We start from the raw sequence: 20463 nt of genomic DNA on the forward strand, positions 1-20463 counted from the left end.
CTTGATTACGCAGGAGCCATTTCTCCTGGAGAGTATATGCCCCTCCCTATCAGAGTGGCTGTGCTCTGTGGACCAAGGGCATTTGTGCTGGGACTGGTGTTTCCACCATTCCAGTGGGTTGGCTGCAGAGTTATCCTTTGTGGCTGGGAGGAGAGCACCAGGCGTCAGGAATTTCCCTATTGGTACCAGCCTCCATCTCCTCCTCCAGGGCCCGTCTCTACCCTTCCATCTAGGCCTGCCTCCTCACCACCCTCAAATGCTTCTTCCCAATTCCAGGCCTTTATTTGATCCTGCTGATCCCCTCCCCAAAGTAGACCTCCTCTACTTGCTGACAGGTTAGGCCCAGCTCTCTCCCAGTTCCTCCTCCCTACCCCTTCCAGCACCCTCAGCTCCAGGATCACCATCTCCTCTTTGCTGTTGTTCTCTATTGTGGCTTTTGCTTTCCACCTGCCTTTTGAAGCATTTAATCATACTCTGCCTTTCATTTCCACTATGCAAGGTGTATGTTTTATCTTCGTAGTTAACCCCCCACTGCTTGAGGACAGAGTTGGGCATTCCTTATTTTCTCTACCACTCCTCTGCTCATAGGGTCTGGAAGGTGCACGGTGGATGGCTCAGGTCGCTCTGCAGTGACCTCTACTGCAGTCTCACTTCCCCTTGGTCTGTGTGTTCAGAGGCCCTCAACACGTGCTACTTGGTGTCATCAGGGCCGACTGGCATGTCTGTTCCCCAGTCTGGGAGGCTGGGCTGTTAAGTTCATTAATACATGCAGTGTTTGGAGGCAGCCCTGCCTGAGTTGTTTTTTTCTTGCCCTTAGTGTCACTCTCATTCTTTGAACACCAGTGAAACCCTAAATCCTGCAGCAGACGTGGGATATATGTTAAGATAATTATTTTATCCCAAGTAACAGCTTTGTCTTAGAGTCGTTGAACTGGGTTGGCTGTGACTCCTTCAAGCCTAAAGGTAAAAAGCCTGGGTTGGAAACATTCTACCCTCCCTTCTGCTAGTTTTTTATCGTAACACACCACGGAGATTGCATTCAGTAATTCCTTGGCAATGTGTTTTTATTTTAAATTGGTTATTTATTGTTTCATAAGCCAGGGGGTGTACCTGTTCTGTTACTATGCTGCAGAATATGTGTTGGGCATAGAACAAAGGCTTATTCACAACTTTAAAGTAAATTTATAGCATTATTGGTCTGCTTAGTGACACAAAGAATGGCAAGGCTATATAGTACTTCTTACTGCAAGATATAATATGTAAATATTATGTATAATATGTTTATTACATACTTATATTTATATATTACATATTTATATGTAATAAATATGAAAGATACAACATGTAAACCACATATTGAAGCAGACAGTAACCACATTTGTGTGTGTGCACGTGTGTATATCCATGTACAGATTCATGTATGCACCCGTTGGAGTGCAGTGGTGTGATCTCAGCTCACTTCAACCTCCACCTCCCAGGTTCAAGCAATTCTCATGCTTCAGCCTCTCAAGTAGCTGGGATTACAGGCATGTGCTACCACGCCCAGCTAATTTTTGTATTTTCAGTAGAGACGGGGTTTTACCACGTTGGTCAGGCTGGTCTCAAATTTCTGGCTTTAAATGATCTGCACACCTCGGCCTCCCAAAGTGCTGGGATTACAGGTGTGAGCCACCGTGCCCAGCCCTCATGTCTCAATTTTTTTGTGCTTACAAAAATACCTCAGGCATATGGGAGTAATTAGAAGATTTTGCTATGTATTTAGAGATTGAGACTATAGATGTTTGTGCTTCCAACATATAGATGTAAGAGCTTGCTGAGGCCTCAAAAGGTCCGCTTTGCCCAATATTCATTCAAAGCACTCAACTGTTAGGTGTTAGCCCCTAGTTCCTGATGATTTGGTGTTAATGGTTTTATCTCACTAGATAGTAATCCCTAATCTGATACTTCTCTTTTTTCCCCCTCTCCTGATCTCGTGCTTTCTGGAAAGAGAGAATCATAGTGAAATTGAAAGGCGCAGACGGAACAAGATGACTCAGTACATCACGGAGCTCTCCGACATGGTCCCCACATGCAGCGCATTGGCTCGGAAGCCAGACAAGCTCACCATCCTCCGCATGGCCGTCTCGCACATGAAGTCCATGAGGGGTACAGGGAACAAGTCCACCGATGGCGCGTACAAGCCTTCCTTCCTCACAGAGCAGGTACCCTGGTCATCACATCACTATTGGAAAGGGGGAGAATCCCAGCATCACCAAGATGAAATAAACTATGTGGGGAACCAGGGCTCAAGGTTGAGGAAGGAATGAAGCCAAGATGTTTTGTTTCTGTTTTTTTCTAAGAAGCTGTGTTCAACAGAGGGTTTGTCTGATCTTTGGGTCTTCTGCTTTTATGTTTCCCATAACCTTAATGAGATGTCACTCAAAAAAATATATTGAGCATCTGAACATCGTGCTCAGCACACTGACACAGGAAGAAGTTAGTAAAAACACTGTGTGCTGGAATCATGCTGATATAATCAGCCTATGAAAGTGATGGTATATGAAAAAAGCTCCGCATCACTGATCATTAGAGAAGTGCAAATCAAAACCACTATGAGATACCATCTCACTCCAGTCAGAATGGCTATTACTAAAAAGTCAAAAAGTAACAGATGCTAGTGAGGTTGCAGAGAAAAGTGAACACTTATACACTGCTGGTGGGAGCGTAAACTAGCTCAGCCATTGTGGAAGGCAGTGTGGAGGTTCCTCAAAGAGCTAAAAACAGAAATACCATTCGACCCAGCAATCCCGTCACTGGGTTTATATACAAGGGAATATAAATCGTTCTACATGAAGACATATGCATATGTATGTTCATTGCAGCACTATTCACAATGGCAAAGACATGGACTCAACATAAACGTTCATCAGTGACAGACTGGATAAAGAAAATGTGGTACATATACACCATGGAATACTACACAGCCATATAAAAGAATGAGATCAAGTCCTTTGCAGGAACATGAATGGAACTGGAGGCCACTATCCTTAGCAAACTAATGCAGGAACAGAAAACCAAATACTGCATGTTCCCACTTGTAAGTGGGGGCTGAATGATGGGAACACACAGACACAGAAAGGGGAACAACACACACTGGAGCCTCCTAGAGGGTGGAGGTTGGGAGGAGGAAGAGATCAGAAAAAATAACTAATGGGTACTGGGCTTAGGATCTGGATGATGAAATAATTTGTACAACAAATTCTTATGACATGAGTTTACTCCCTTGGCAGTATGTAACAAACGTGCATGTGTACCTCTGAACTTAAAATAAAAGTTAAAGGAAAAAGACAGTGATGGCAGCAGTAGTGATAATAGTGGCCGGGATCAGAGCACTTAGCTGGCCGGCATTTCTGGGCGCTGGTGTGAGTCATAGGTTTCTGTGAAATATCTCATTTACTACTTACTCTAGCCCTGTGAAGAAGCCATTGTTATTTAGCTCTGTTTTATTGATGAGGAAACTGAGGCTTAAAAAGAGTCAGCAGATTGCTCAGAGTTAATTCGCTGCTTAGTGGAGGAGCCAAGATTGGATCCAGTGAAGACAGGCTGGTAGGACCCCAAAGCCATATTTTTAACACCTACACTAGTCTTTGACTAGTTGGCAAGAAGAAACACATAAAATGGCTAGTGAGGTCATATTTTATAAGTGGATTTACATGAGCCAGAGGCCTGAGTTCAGGGTCTTTGTATTTCCATGCGCTGGTCATAGGGCAGGTTGGCAAATACTCTAAGCTTCAGTGTGCTCATCCTGTGAAATGAACATAAAACTTTTTGCTTTCCTGTCTCTAAGAGCTTTTGCAGGATAAATGAGATGATGGATTTGAAAGCGCTTCATTGTATACAGCAGAATGGGGTGGGGGGTGTTGCGGGGGAGGTGAAATGATACAGTTGTCAGGGCATGCAGTTAGGAAATGCAAAAGTATGTAGAATATAGGGTCCTAAAAGTAATGGAGGATTTAACAAGACACAGCGTGTTGTCAAGCTGAAATAGAGTGGTAGAGTCCTGGTATTATCAAGAGGAACTTCTGGGGACAGAGACAGTATTGGCATAGAAAGGAGCCACAAAAAATACCTAGAAAGAGGGGAGCAGAAGAGATTTCACAAAAAGGAAACAGTGTACACAGAATCTCAGAGGCAGGAATGAAAAAGATTTTGTTGGGAGACAGAATGGTTTATTCTGTTAGAGCCGAGACTCAATTAATGTCATGGAAGTTAGGTTTAGATAAAGAACAAGGGAGGAGGAACTAACGTTTATCACTGTCTGTTCTGTGTTAGACACTTTAGCAAGGACTTCACCTATTTGATCCCTTTTTAAATCATCCCAGTGGTCATGGGAGCCCTCCCTTGGCAGATGTTAGGAAGGTCCAGCAGTGGTAATATCTGCCACCTGGAGGACACAAACTGTGCTGGTCAGGGCAGGAGCTTCAAGCCTCATTTCCACCTCTGTAAAAATAAATGCAGTGATAGCTCCCAGCTTGTATGGTTGTAGTGGGGAAGGCAACAAGCATAGACTGTTTAACATGGGCCTGAGGTATAATGAAGGGTGAATAGCTGGTAAGTAACAGACAGAAATTATTAAGCACTGTATAGCTGCTAGAGTCAGTTTTTTGTCTATATTTTTTTAATCCTCACCAAAAAACCTACAGGGTCAATGTTTGAAATAAATCTCATTATCTTTAAGTGACTGAGGATCATGAAAGTGGCGTGAAGAGAGAAGGCAGCTATGCAGGTCAGATGAGCCGTACCTTTGTCCTCTCTCAGCTGCTTGGATGGTGATGATAATGGTTACATTTATGGAGCACCTACTGTATGCCAGGCCCTTACTAAGTCTTCACACACAGCATCTCATTTAACCTTGCAAGAGCTCACTGAAAAAAATTACTGAGGGCGTGAAGTAACATGCCCAAAGTTGCACAGCTAAGTGGGAGAGCCATAGATGATAGTCTTCTTCTACTCCAGAATACATGCTTTTAACCGTGACTGTTTGTTTTCTTGGAATGTAGAGGCTAGTTCTGGATTCAGGGCATAGGAACTTGGTAGTGATGGATGGTCTCCCAGGAAATAAACATTAGGGAGGAGGGTGGTAAAAGAGGGTCCGTGATGCACGTGGGGCTTCATCCCATAAGACCTCTCCACAGTCTTTGCAAACTGGACAAAAATGTGAATACATGAGTAAAGTCATTTAGCCTCCACTTCCTCTCCTCCAGTGACAAAGAATTCTGTACTTCCCCAGACATCCTCTTCCGCTTTTAATTCTCTTACAGCTCTTTCTATTGGGAAGATCATCCCAAAACCGAAAATAAAAATGCTGACCGAATTCCCTGAACTAACTAAGCATCTAGGTGACACAGAACAGCAGAAGTGCAAAGCAAGAGAAATGGGCAAAATAAACTTACCCTTAAAAAAATGTTTGTACCAACTGCTTCTGCCCTGGTTTCCCAGGCAGAGGATGTTAGAATTCCTCCCCAGCCAAGGGCTTAAACACATTTACAAAGCTCCCTGGGTTCTGCTCATCAGCACATCAATATTCTCTAGCCTCTGGGTCCTTGTACCCTGCTCAGGGACTGCGATTTGGGGCGCCAGACTCTCCACCTTTTGCCTCCACTCTGCTGGCTGTCCATGTGCTTTACAGTGGGGTTTTCACATAAGATTACATTCAAACAAAGGATTGCCAGCAAAAACTGTTTGCCAGCTGCTGACCTAGAAGGATACCTTTGTCCTCTGGAGTCTGAACAGTACTTGAAGTGGTTGGAAGGGTGGCCATGGATTACAGTGTCTGGGGAAGACTTAGTGCCTGGCTCCTGCAGGCACAAAGCCCATTTCATTCAGTGGCAAAGGGCTCCTGAGCTTGATGTGAGAATAGCATGGGCAACTATGCGTGAGCTGCCTTCAGGCACTACAAAGAAAAGACATCTCGTTTTAACAAAGTTGATTTTGCCCCATCCACGTCCTTCTGAGGATAATATCAAGGCTTCCTGCTGCCCTTTCCTTGATCCCAAACAGCTTCCTCCCTGCCTTCAATGACAGTCATGACCCCAGTGAATCAATGTGAGCCCAGGGTTCATGCTCCTAACCTCTTCTCACTGTAAAGTGATATGGATAATGTATTCCCTGCTGCCTCCCAGAGTTACTCTGAGAGTCTTTTGAGATGATGGTGATTGTTGTCAGTTCTGGAAATCTGACAGAAATGCAAATGTATAGCCAGTGCCAGCATTCAGCTCAGAAATACGGGAAGAGAAAAGGAACAAGAGTGTACTTTCAGCATGACAAGCTGTGGGTGGGGAGACATGTAGTCTCTGTTGTTCTCCCTCGTCACCTTCCCCTTCCCCTTCCCTTCCTTCTATCTAGCACCTTTTGTGCCAAGCACTATGTGTTGCACCCTTCTGCGCCAATTACATGACTACAGTTTCAATATGTGGCGAAGCTGTTCATGCCTCTGGCAGCCCAGCACCTTCTGGTGATCATTCATTGCTCTCCCATCCCCCTAGGCTAGAAATTTTCTCTCTCCCCAACAAAGGACTAATAAAGACAGGGCTAATTGTATTTACAGTAGCTGTATCTTAGGGGTGGTGCAAGCTTTGTGCATTTTTCTAGCTTATTTTCCAGTAACAAAGCACTCGTTTCCCAAACTATTCGTGTACCAGAATAAATATGCAGATAAAGGAAATTGAAGGTTGCTTTCCCAATAAGAAAGTTTAATCAGACTGTGTGTGCCAGTGTATTGTGCCAATCATAATCTTTTCTTTATAGGAACTGAAGCATCTCATCCTTGAAGCAGCTGATGGATTTCTGTTTGTGGTGGCTGCTGAGACAGGGCGAGTGATTTATGTGTCTGACTCCGTCACCCCTGTTCTGAACCAGCCCCAGTCAGAGTGGTTTGGGAGCACACTGTATGAACAGGTGCATCCTGATGACGTGGAGAAGCTGAGAGAGCAACTGTGCACCTCAGAAAACTCAATGACAGGTCAGTGGAGCTCCCTTTATGAGGCTGTTTGACTCTAGAGGAAATTCTTGGTCAGGCGCGGTGGCTCACGCCTGTAATCCCAGCACTTTGGGAGGCTGAGGAGGGTGGATCATGAGGTCAGGAGATCGAGACCATCCTGGCTAACACGGTGAAACCCCGTCTCTACTAAAAATACAAAAAACAAAAAATTAGCCAGGCGTGGTGGCAGGCGCCTGTAGTCCCAGATACTCTGGAGTCTGAGGCGGGAGAATGGCGTGAACCCAAGAGGCAGAGCTTGCAGTGAGCCGAGATTGCACCACTGCATTCCAGCCTGGGCAATAGAGTGAGACTCTGTCTCAAAATAAATAAATAAATAAATAAATAAATAAATAAATAAATAAATAAAAAAATAAAATAAAAAATAAAAAATAAAAAAACAGTAATCAGGCCAGGAAGCTGGAGGCCATAAAAAGCTGCTTAAAGGTGAGGGAATATATTTGACTTGGCCTGTGTGATAGCTTCATTCATTTGATAACATTTAAAAATCCATTTTTAATACATCACCTTTTTCTGTATTTTACTTGCAATTAGTGTACATTACCACTAGAGGTTGTCGTTGATATATTAGCCAGATCCCTATGCCCTGTTTGAAGTTTATGCAGTAAGCATGTGAGTATCTGTGATCCTGACCATAGACATTTATTACCCAGGCCTTAGTTACCTGAAATCTAGTTCCTTATTGAAACGTTTAAATACAGTCAATTCTACTCATACATGTTTCTAAAAATCACTGCAATATACACAATCATGCAATAAAAACTATAGGGCTTATAGAGAAAAAGTGGTTTAGAAGCACAACACTCAATAATTTGTCAGATGAAAGCAAAAATAAAAACCTATTATAAATGGTAGCACACCTTTAACATTAAGTGGTTAAGAAATGTATACATCTTACCATACATATGGCAGTCGAGTTTGAAAATGACCTAAAGTTTGTTTATGGAGGTGGTATCTGAAGGTGTGGTCATTTGTATGTTATTGTGAAGTGGTAGGAGGAAAGTCACCTGAAATCAGACAGAGAGTTTTAACTGCAAATGTGGAGGAGTGTGGCTAATAACACACTGTGGACCCAGAGAGCTGACTGATGTCTGAGGTATGTGAATTTTGTGTATTTCCATGTGGCTCGGTTCAGCTAGGCACAACCTTTCATGTTCATTTAGTTTTTCTTACAGATAGGCAAACATAAAATTCACATTATGCTCAGATTGTTCCTTAATTTGTCAATTACATTGAACAAATTTGCATTGTTGAAACAAGAGTTGTAGAAGTGTTATACCAAAATATTTGCATTCTGCTCTATGACAGATATATTTGTGTTGTCATTCTCCCTGATCATATTGTGAGCTGTTGTATTCTCACTTACTTTTGTGTCTGCCCACAGTGCTAAACTCAGTGCTTTGCCCATTGTAGGCCTTCAGCAGAAGCCTGATGAATTAGTGAGTGTGTTGTTTATTGTGGTCAGCCTAGGATGCCATAACAAAATACCACAGAATGGGTTACTTAAATAACAGAAATGTATTTTCTCATAGTTCTGGAGGCTGGGCATTCAATGTCCTAGTCCATTTTGGCTGTTATAACAAAATACAATAAACTGAATATCTTTTAAGTAACAGAAATTCATTTCTCACTGATATGGTTTAGATCTGTGTACTCACCCAAATGTCATGTTCAATTGTAATTCCCAATGTTGGAGGCGGGCCCTGATAGGAGGTGATTGAATCATGGGGGCGGGTTCACCTGAATGGTTTAGTACCATCCTCTTGGTGCTGCTCTCATGATAGTAAGTGAGTTCTCACAAGATGTGGTTGTGTATAGTACCTCCCCACTTTCTCTCTTGTTCCTGCTTCTACCATGTAAGACACCTGCTTCCCTTCACCTTCTGCCATGATTATAAGTTTCCTGAGGCCTCCCCAGAGGCCAAGCAAATATCAACATCATGCTTTTTGTACAGCCTGCAGAATGGTGAGCAAATTAAACCTCTTTTCTTTGTAAATTACCCAGTCTCAGATATTTCTTTATACAATGGGAGAACAGACTAATACACTCACAGTTCTAGAGACTGGGAAGTCCAAGATCAAGGCACCTTGGTGTCTGGCAAGGGCCTACTTTCTGGTTCATAGATGTTGCCTTCTAGCTGTGTCCTCACATAGTGGAAGGGACTAGCTATCTGTCTGGGATCTGTTGTATAATAGTACCTAATCACCTCCTAAAGGCTCCATCTCCTAATATCATTATCTGGGAGATTAGAATTTCAGCGTATGAATTTGGAGAGAGCATAAGCATTTAGTCCATTGCATTCAAGATCAGTATGTCAGCAGGTTTGTTGTCTCCTAAGGCCCTTCTCCTTGATTTGGAGATGGCCACCTTCTTTTATTCTCACAAGAATTATAACCAGCCTAAGTGTAGGTCTCTCCTCTGTGTGCATGAATCTTTTGTGTCTCTCCCTCTTCTTATGAGGGCACCAGTCACTAAATTAGAGCTCACCTATATGATCTCATTTAAGCTTAACGATCTCTTTAAAAGTCCTGTCTCCCAAATACAGTCACATTCTGGGGTATTGGGGATTAAGACTCTAACATACCAATTTTAGTGGGGAACACAATTCCACCTATAATAACACTTATGATAAGACTGAGTCAGATGTTGCTAAAAGTGAGGGGTGTACAGTTGTTTTGGAAGGATATTAGTAATTTTCTCAGTGCTGATGATCCAAGATGTATAAAAGGAGGAAGAGGATAGAGAATTAAGGTGTAAGGATAGCGTCTTTTTCTCCTGGCAGTAAGCTTTGATGTGCTTGTAAAACAGCAATGCTGAAATAGACTCAGAAAGACTCTTTCTGCTACCCCATTCTCCTGCCTGAATTAGCAAACTCCACATAGAAATCCTAAGGAAAACACCTTATAAAGTTAAATATTTGGGAGGGATGTAAAAGGGGAAAAACCAACCAACCAGGAAATGTTGGTTTGACAGCTGAAATCACCTTCTCTGGAAAGTGCTGTCTTTCCCAGACTTCCATATGTGACCACAGGATGTGGCTTTTGGAAACCCAGTCAGGAGACCCAGCTGGGGAAGCTGCCAGGGAAGCAATGGTCAAGGCAGGTCAGGCTCTGGCCAAGGGTATAGCCAGCTGGTTCATCAGAGTTGGATGGACATTTCTGTCCCTGTGAAGTCTGAATATGTGTGGGAGAGTTTAAACAGGTGATGCAAACCACATCTGAACAGAAATGTCCTTGGAGTGGACACTGGACTGTGGCAAGGCAGCCAGAACTGGTGCAGTGGAGGGCCTCCTCCAGGATGCTAGAGAAGACCCTGTGAAAGGTGAAGAGCCAGGCCTCTGAGCTCACCTATGGGCCAGGCCCCTCTTGTGAGGAACAAGATGAGGCTGGAGAAGTGGGTTCTTATTCTTAGGGTAGAAGAGAAGACAGGGTCTCTTTCACAGTTATAGGGTATGATGCGACTTTCCTAGAACATACAACAAACCCTTGTTGATTCCGTGGGGGAGAGCTTGGAGGAGCTCTCTGAAACTGGGCTGCTACTCAGACAGGCCTTAGGGTTTTCCTGGTGCTCAGGACAGGACTGGAGTGGGCTTCATATGTAACCAGCCCAAGCATAGGTATAATTTTAAAATTGTATTAAAAAGCCTCAGGTGTGGCATAATGCCTTTATTTATTGGACTAGAATCTCTCAAACCCTCCTGTCCCTGGACTCATGTGGTTTTAGGCCTGGTAAGAGGTGACATGGTCCACTATGGGAGAGTCAGGGTAGAAGAGTGTTGAGGCGAGGCAGGGAGCCAGACAAGGACTACTGGAGTGGGGGTGGCTTAACTAGGGCAGCCTGACCTCCTTTCCCAGTGGAGTTTCCCTCCTCTGAGCCTCTCTCAGTGGTGATTCAATGTCTCATTTGTTGGACCTGCAGGGTCACCTGTACTGAACACGTGGGGGTTTGTATGTGCACGGGGGAGGGGACAAGAACCCTGATTTCAGTGGGGCCTGCAGACTCCTGTTGGCTCAGGGACCCCAGAAAATCAATTTGGTTGCAAAGAGTTGCAGCATCTGGAGTGATGGTGATGGTGGAGTTCTTTTTGAATTAAATTTTTTCCTAGCTGGAAAGGTGGCGATAAAGAGTGGGTGAAAAGTTATATACAGTCTCCTTAGAAACATCATGGAGTGATGTGGGTCAGTGTCATGATCTGACTTGTCTGTGAATAAAACTAGCATTTGTCCACATGGAGAGAGAATCGGTGAAGCCTTACCATACAACAGTGACACTGCTAGTGGAAAAGTGCTGGAAAGGGAGTTGGGAGCTCCCTGCTTTTGTTCTGGTTTTCACTTTGTGATCTTGGCAAGTTCCTTTCTTCTCTGACCCTCATTCTCCTCATCTTGACCCGAGAAGTTTCTAAGGCTCCTTCCGGCTCTGATTCTACTCTTTTGTTCAAGGCCTCATCCACCAATGTAAGAAATGGAGGCAGACTGGAGGAGGCGGACTGGTGAAAAACCCAAGAGAACCTATCCAAAGGCTCAGGGCCATGAGTCCAAGCCCCTACTGCCTGCTGCTCAGGAGACCTGCTCTACTGCGATGAGCAGCACACACAGAAGAGGGGTGGCATTCCTTTGGAAGCTTGAGAGCCATGCAGCAAGTGTGTCCCTTCTGCAGGACCTGAATCAGCAGTAGTTACAGGTGGACACCACTAAGTGCTTTTACTGTGGATCACCAAAAGAGGAACCTCACTCTGCTCAAGTACTTATTTTGACAGGCAGGCGGAAGGGATTGGCTATCTCAAGCTGAGGAACTGGATACACACCGGGGAAATCTCTCCACAAGCAATGCCTGAGGAGGGCCGAACTTTCCCTTTGTAGGGGTGATTGGGATGTTGAGGACTATGAAGATTCTAGGGACCTCAAAGGGCCAGTTAGGCGAGCCAGCATCTTCCAGAGACCTTGCTTCCAGAAAAGAGAGGCTGTAAAACCAGCCTGGATTTAACTGACAAAACCACCTCCCAACTGGCTTGAGTGAAAAAGAAATTGGTGTAAAGGGGCACCACTGGCCTCAGGCATAGAAGGATCCAGGTGATGAAACACTGCTAACGAAAGAATAGTCAATCTTCTTGATTTGTGGATTTTATACTGACAAATTCACCTTCTAGCCAAAACTTACCTATGACCCCAGACATTAATGCTCATGGAGCTTTTGTGGTAGTTTATGGACATGTGCAGAGTGGCAAAAAATTTGCATCACTTGATATACAGGTTTCCAGCTGAGGTTGGACAAGGTGACACCCCTTCTGCCTTGTTTCAGCTCATACTGTAAACAAGTATCCTTTTCATGCTCTGTTTGGGGCCACAGTTTTTGCATTTTTGGGATTTTTCTTGGTTACTTCACTGTTTAAAATGACCCCTGAGTGGTGTGCTGAAGCCAGTGTTCTACAGCTCAGGATGGCTGTGATGTGCCTCACAGAGAAAACAGGCATTTTAGATGAGCTTTGTTTGGCTGTGAGTTCAATGTCAGTGAATCAACAGCATATGTTAAATAAGGTGTCTTTAGACAGAAACACACATAAAACAAGATTACTTATTGATCAGTTGACAAGAACGTTATAAACAAGAGGTGTGCAGACCGAATCCCCTAGAAGCAGTGGTTCCGTATTTGCTAATTCAGTGTTCACAGGAACTCTATAGGACATATACCTCGAATAATGAGAACCAACTGTATACATATATACTCTATGTACTATATATACTATATATACTATATATAATGTATGTCTGCTAGTCTATATATACACTATGTATGTATAGTCTATGTATATATAGTCTAAATATAGTATATATAGACTGTATATATAGTACATATATACACACCATATATACACACTATATATACACACACACTATATATATACACACGTATATATACATACTATATATATACACACACTATATATACACACACACTATATATTCTCTCTCTCTCTATTATATATTTTTATATATATATATGTTTCTTTTTTTTCTCCATCTCCTGGCTTTGCTTTCCTCTGTGCAGGATTGATTCTCAGGAAGGCTCTCCTCACATGACAACAAAAGTGTTTACTAGATGTGTTGGGCTTATAGTTTCCTGACTCCCAAAGCACCAGCAGAAACAGGGTGCCTTTCTCCAGTGGTTGTAGCAGACATCCTGGGCCTGGCTCTCTTGGCTCTTTTTGGTCCACCTGCCCTGCTCTTGGCTGATCCTGATGGCCAGGGAGACTCTGAGCTAGGATGTGAGGTCAACCTACCTCTCCACCCAAGGCACTTGGATTCAGAAAGAGAAGATTCCCTCTTGGAGGAAATAAGGTGCTGTCTGTCACTAAAACAAAGAAGAGATGGTGGGCAGGCAGACAGCAGACAGGCACTGGCTGGCCCAGGAGAGCTGGCCTCGGTGGTACTGGAGGAGCTCCTTATGGGGAAGGATGCGTGTTCTGCAGAATGGAAAGTGCCTTTTCCTCTCACCAGGAATGCTGGGATGTTTGGGTTACAGGATTCTGAGCAGAAGATGGAGCAGATGTCAGGCATGGAGGTGCCGGAATCAGATGAAAGTGGTGTCAGAGAGGGGCCACAGAATTAATGATCCTGGATATCTGAGTGGCCTGAGCCCCAACTCTCTGCAGGGAAGGAGAGGACCTGATGAGAGGCCCAGGGCATTCCAGGTGATAGCAGAGCCTGTGACTGTAACTGGATATGCCCAAGAGGTGGGGTTCAGAAAGCAAGCAGGGAGCAGCAGAAGCAGCTTGGCAGGGGCTACCCAAGGGAGCATGGAGTGAGCGGATTCTTTATGCCTTCCGGTGGCCTTTCCCAGGTTCCCTCCTGTGGCTGTTGAACTCTGGAGAACCTTGATCCTGGTGAGCAGAACTGGAGGTGCCTTGTGGGTGACCTCAAGCACTGCCCTGGGTGGGGATCGCCTGGCTGTTCTGGCTGGGAAGCGGATGTGGACAAGCATAACTACGGACTCTTCAAGACAAGGTTGATTTGGCCTGTTTCCCCTGTGTCATACTTCCGTGGCTCTGTTTCTGCTGGACTCTTCCTGCATTCAGAGAATTGGGTCAGCATTTTGGTTCAGTGTAGAAAATAACTTCAAAATAGAGCTGTCCAATAGCAGAAGAGGGTGCAAGCAAAGGCCGAGCACTTGTTAGTTTATTCATTTATTCATCCATTCAACAAGTACCTGCCTTGCATGGCTGTAGAAAGGTTATGTAGGATGCAGCTTACCTCGTGATCAGCCTCTCCTTCCCCTATCTCCTATATGTAGGAGTCCCCAGCTGTTGTTGAATGAACGAATCCCCATTTGCCAACCATTCCGGCCCAGATTCTTTGTGATAATTTGTAGAGAGCCTGAGCCAGGTTGGTCCCCAAGGGATCTGGCTGGAAAGTTCCTGTGCATGATTCATTGTCCCAATCAGCTGTGATTAAGCTTTCCTGTCTCCCTGAGAGCTTCATGGAAATCCAGAGATATTTTCAGCCTTGGATCACAGGATTTGGCTAGGCTGTGGTCTGGGCACAAATAGCAGCTCACGAGAACAGCTCACCAGGGAGCCATTTTCAGCCAGCTCTGCAGCTCTGCTCATATACCTTTCATCAGGCTGCATTTCCATGAGAGTTTAAAGATGGTGGATTCACTGAAGAGTCTCCCTGCCTGGGAGAGAGGACATCTGTGGAACACTCAGTGCATGTTGCATTTATTCTTCTCATTAAACCATCACAGCTGTGTGGGTGGCTCACACCTGTACTCCCAGCACTTTGGGAGGCTAAGGCAGGAGGATTGCTTGTATCCAAGATTTTGAGACCAGCCTGAGCAACATAGCAAGACCTTACCTCTACAAAAAATTTTTTAAAAAAATTAGCCGGGTGTGTCAGGAGGCTGAAGTGGGAGGATCCCTTGAGCCCAAGAGGTCCAGGTTGCAGTGAGCCATGATTGTGCCTCTACATTCCAGCCTGGGTGACAGAGTGAGACCCTGTTGCAAATAAACAAATAAATAAATACCATAACAGTGAAATATTAATAGCTATAATGAATTCTTTTACTTTTTTTAGATATAGGATCTCACTACATTGCCTAGGTTTGTCTCAAACTTCTGGCCTCAAGCAATCCTTCAGCCTCCTCCCACGTAGCTGGGACTACAGGTATGCACCACCATGCCTGGCTAATTTTTAAATTTTTTTTTGGTAGAGACAAGGTTTCACTCTGTCACCCAGGCTCAAGTGCAGTGGCACAATCATAGCTTGCTGCAGCCTCTCTTGAGCCTAGGAGGGGCCCAAGCATTTCTCCCACCTCACCTTCCCCAGTAGCTGAGACTACGGGTGGGTGTCACTGCACTTGGCTAATTTTTTAATTTTTTGTAGAGATGAGGTCTTGCCATCTTGCTCAGGCTGATCTCGAACTCCTGGCCTCAAACGGTCCTCCCATCTCAGCCTCCCAAAGTGCCAGGATTATAGGCATGAGCCACTGCAGCTGGCCATCTTGCATTTTTCTAGCACGTTTACCTATTTCAGTGGATATCAACCCTAGTTGCACATTAGCATCAATCACCTGGGGAGATTTGATAACTACACTTGCCCAGGGTTTGCGAAGGGAGCTAGGCACTGGTGTTTTGTTAAACCGTCCCAGATGATTCTGATGCACAGGAAGGGTTGAGAACCATTTGTCATTTGGGCCTCATCAAGGTCCTATGCATGGGGATTATTGGCCCCATTTCACAGGTCAGGAGCATGAGGCTTGAAGTTGCTGAGACGTTCTCAGGGTCACACACCTGAGGCCGAATGGCTGCTACAAAGTAGAGCTCATAGTCAATGCCAAAGAAGCTTATTGCCTTTGGGGCATCTTGAGACAAAAAAGCCTTGGCATGACCCAATATCCCTGGGTCACCAGGAGCCAGAACAGTGTTTAGTGGGGTTTGGGCATATGGTGGTGAATGGCATGAAAACTCCGAGACTGAGGCTCACATGCCCAGGGGTCTCTAGGATCCTGTGGAGTCTAGTGGAGCACTTCTCAAAGTGTGGTACTTAGGCCAGATGCATGAGAATCAGAAACTCTGGAGGCCCAGAGATCTGTATTTTTATCTACCTTTCAAGTCATTGTGATGCATGTTAAAGTTTGAGTACCACTGACTTAGTGAAACCATCCTGGGACTTCATATCAAGTCATCTGGATTGAGTCCACTGTTATTCTTGGCTTTGCCAAGCTCTTTGATCTCTGAGCTTAGCTTTTCTCCTCAGAAAGATGGGGGATCTATGACTTTGTGAAATGTCTTATTAATTATAGAACTCCATGCACATGTTTATTTGAGTTTACTTGGGAGGTAAACCCTGGTAAAATCTGTTAAGTATGTTTCATGCGTATGCTGCACTTGCATCCATGAAGTGCAGGGAGCTTCTTAGAGATGCAGAATTGCAGGTCCCATCCCAGGCCTACTGAATCAGGATGTACGTTTTAATAGGATTCCCCAGGAACTTATATACTTAGATGCACATTATAGTTTAAGAACTGCTAAACTAAAGAATTTAGCAAATAGTGATTGTGCTGGGGGCTGCTTGCAGCAGCCTGGGTTGAGGGTATCCTTTAGCAGCTGGGACTGGCATGAAGTGATGGGATCTGCCCCCATGACTCAACTGCCCAACTTGTCTTTGCACAGCTCTCAGGCAACCAGGCCTTGGTGGGGAGCAGCTAGAAGTGTAGCTCTGGGAGTTTGCTGTCCCCTCTATGCTTGCTATCTAGGGCAGGGCTGACTAGGCACGGGAAATGTATATGGCAGCATAGCAGCCTGTAGCAGCCTTGGGAACCTTGCTGCACAAGCCCATACATCCCCTGCTCTCCACTGGGGTCAGCACGAAGTTTCCAGGTTCAGCAGGCGGCATCCTCCACCATGGAACAGGAGGAGAGCGAGGAGCTGGTAGCGTGCTCATCCTGTCACCCTGGGAGGACCCAGGCTAGAGCAGGAAGAAAGCCAGTTATACATGATGCCGCAAGGGACAGCATGCACCTCCTGGAACATGTGTGCCTGGGAAAATAGCTGCCAGTTGTCAACATGCAGCCTCAGCCTACCCAAAGCAGCTGGGCCTTCTTCCTGACACTTTGCAAAAGAGGACAAGGACAGACTGTTGAACTCAGCTATGTGGTTGAATCCTTCAGTGGAAGAATGTGAGGCAGATAATTGGTCCCACAGGGGTCCTGTGAACTATGCAGTCCACCCCTGGGGTGTCAGTTCTGGAAAAAGATGGTCCATTTCCAAGTGTCAGTCATGAAGGTAACTTCATAAAAACTGTACTTTCAAATATATAGCTTATTTTCTTTGGAATACCCAAACTTAGTCTTTGGACTAATGCCAGAATCTGAATCCTGAACATGTTCAGTCCATTTCTTGCTATATTAGGTAACATAGATAAATGTGGCAAAAAAAAAAAAAAAAAACAACTTGATTTGATCTCGACTCAACTATTAACACTGTTATTGAGTTTCTGTTGTTTGAAATAGAAATAAAGCATTTTTATGGCAAGAAAAGCATGTTTATTTGACTTAGGCCCCTTGGAATTTGCCCAGTTGTGTAGTAAACACTTAAAAACAAAGCATTTAGGGGTAAGTTGCCAGAGGTGCTTGGTAAATGCACGTGAGAATGAAATCTGAGAATTGCTTGCTGGTTGTTTTTTGTATCTTCACAGTGACTTTCCCACTAGAAACCTCAGCCTCTTTAGATCTGTTATCCCAGATGTTTCTTTGGAGCCAGTTCAGTTCTTTCTCGTTGTTAAATATTTATACAACCTGCCTGTTTTGCTTCGCTACATGCATAGCATGGCTGATGCTGCTGAACTGTTTGTGTTTTTTTCCTCATATTTTATGTTGAAAGATATTCCATGAATCTGGACAGATTTCCAGCCCAGGCTGCTGGGTTCATTATCGCTCTTGTGTCACAGCAGATAAAGGAATCAGAGTGGTGCTTTTGCACACATTGCTGACTCTGGCTGGAAGGCTGGCCTCCCTGCACAGAGTGAGCTCTACCAGCCCTGTGTGCTAAGGAGTGGTGGAGGTCGGGGGAGGGGGCATAGGGGTGTAGGGAGGCAGCAGGGGAGTGGAAGAATCCCTGTACTTGGAGTCAGATGAACCTGGTGACAGTTACAGTCCATGGCCTTTACCTTGGGTGAATGACTTAACCTCCCTGAGCCTCAGTTTTCTCGCTTGTAAATGCAGACAATAATGCATCTCCTACAAAACTGCTTTGAAGCAGGCATTCAATGACATATGGGATAGTATTAATGATAGTGTTTGGGAATTGTAGAGAGTTCATTCATCTTTTTTAATTACTGCAAATTCCACTTAAACAGTCCTATAGATCAGTGGTTTCCCAAACTTTCCATCTTGCCCTGCTTTGTTTGTCTTCTTAGCTCTCTAAAATGTGTCTTAGGATTTTAGTACTGTTGACAAGGGAAGATGGGTAGGCCCTGATCTTTGTTAGTTTTGCCCCTATACAAAAGCGTGACATGTGCTCGAGAATCTCCATTACAGGCTCAGGTAGAGGAGACGGAATAAAAGAGGCACTTACTTTTTTCTCTCTTTTTGTTCTATTCATTCTTCCATTCATCCAGCACATATTTAGTGAGTACTAACTAACTTGGTGCAAGACATTGTACTAAGTGCTGGGGATCTAGTGATGAATAAAACCCATGTGGCTTGGCTCTCAGGGAGTTTACAGTTCAGTGGGGAAAAGAGACACTAAAGATATAATCACATCTAACACACTGTGATAGGTGTTGTGGAGGAAAAGGCCAGGAGGGCAACAAGAACAAACAACAGAATGGGACATATCTGGGCAGGTTGGAGAATGCCCCTGTGAGTGACTGATACTTGGTGAAATCTGATAAGGCAGCAGAAGGCAGACAGGCAAGGAGATGGTGAAGGGTAGGGAGAGTGGATGCTGACTCCAAGACCAATGCAGGCCACTGAGGATTTTAACCAGTGGAGGCCCATGATCCATGTTAGATGTGAGACGCTCACTCTGGCGACAGAGTGGAGAACATGTCATAGGACGACCAGACAGCTTTGGGGTATTCAAGGTTAGGAGGATGCTAGAGTTATCCACGCAAGGGGTTGCGGAAGAGTATAGTTTCCTCTGGCTGCCATGGTACATTACTACAAACTGGGCAGCTTAAAACAATGGGAATGTATTATCTTGCCGTTCTGGAGATCAGAAGTCCAAAATCAAGGTGTCAGCAACCAGGTCAGTTCTTTCTGGAGGCTCTGAGGAAGAACCTGTTCCATGGCTGTCTCCTAGCTCTGGTGGTAGGTGACAGTCCTTGCTATTCCTTGTAGACACATCGGTCCAATCTTTGTCTCCATCATCATGTGGTATTTTCACTTTGTGTCTCTGGGTCCAAGTTTCCCTCTTCTAAGAATACCAGTCTGTTGGATTAGGGCCCACCTTAGTCTAGTATGACCTCATTTTAACTTGATTCTGTCTACAAAGACCCTCTTTCCAAATAAGATCACATATGCGGTTCTGAGTGGACATGAATTTTGGGCAGGGGGTGGTGGGAGACACTGTAAAACCCAGTATAGATTGTAGCAGTGGAGATGGAGGGAAGTGGTTAAATTCAAGAGATATGTAGGCAGTGAAACCATCAAGGGGAGTTTATCCACTCACTCTAGTTCTTTACCCAAATAGTGTTTTAAAAAAGCTGACGTCTAGAGTCTTTGGTGGCCTCGTTGGTGCCTCTTGTTCTCGTTGTCAGATCTTTTCTACTAGAAGTGAGTTTAACCATGGGGAGGACAGGAGGCACCTCCTCAGCATCCCTGACTTGTCATGTTGAGTCAAGCCACAAAATCCACTGCTTCCTTTGATGCTTATGCATTCACTGACAGATGCCTTTGGACCCACCAGCCTATATTTGTAGATAAACTTGGGTGCAATGCAGAATGTGCTCATTGTGCTCTGCTGGGAGATAGGGATACTCACTACTGTTAATTTTTTATAATCATTAATCACCTACGCAGTGAGTCAGCAGAGGTACAGCCTCAGGAATGGTCTTCCAGGCTGTGTGTGGTGTGGGATTTGATTTGCCCCATCATGTAGGCATGGAGCCCATTCAGATGTGAGCGTGGATACAGGTTGAGCCTTGCTGTATCTATTCCTCTTCTTCACTTTCCTGCTCTGTTCCTCTTCATTTCCTTCCAGATGGGGCTACTGATGCTCACCACTCATCCATCTGGAGTAGGCTGAAGCCACTCTAGGTGGGACAGAGCAGCACTTCCCCCTCTTCCTCTCCACACCTCCCTGATATGGCAGGGCTTGGAATTCAGTTGCCATGCAGACTCAGGCAGGCAGTTGAAGTCCTCCGGGCTGCCCCTCGCTGTACTTCTCCCTGCTTCTCATCCTGCCCAGCCCTGAGCCTGGGCTTCCATCT

General features: G+C 44.7%; 1 protein-coding gene across 5 annotated transcripts in view; it reads left to right on the top strand.

Moving 5' to 3' along the window:
- The window catches only part of ARNT2 (aryl hydrocarbon receptor nuclear translocator 2), a 199714-nt gene that overhangs the window by 66133 nt on the left and 113118 nt on the right, over positions 1 to 20463 (top strand). For all 5 annotated transcript variants that reach the window (XM_050799957.1, XM_050799961.1, XM_050799959.1 and 2 more), the window contains exons 4-5: positions 1988 to 2201; positions 6787 to 7000. In XM_050799957.1, coding sequence (XP_050655914.1) covers positions 1988 to 2201; positions 6787 to 7000 — 428 coding nt within the window. The remainder of the gene's footprint in view (positions 1 to 1987; positions 2202 to 6786; positions 7001 to 20463) is intronic.

This window comes from Macaca thibetana, chromosome 7 (genome assembly GCF_024542745.1).
Source record: "Macaca thibetana thibetana isolate TM-01 chromosome 7, ASM2454274v1, whole genome shotgun sequence".
NCBI classification, from domain to species: Eukaryota; Metazoa; Chordata; class Mammalia; order Primates; family Cercopithecidae; genus Macaca; species Macaca thibetana.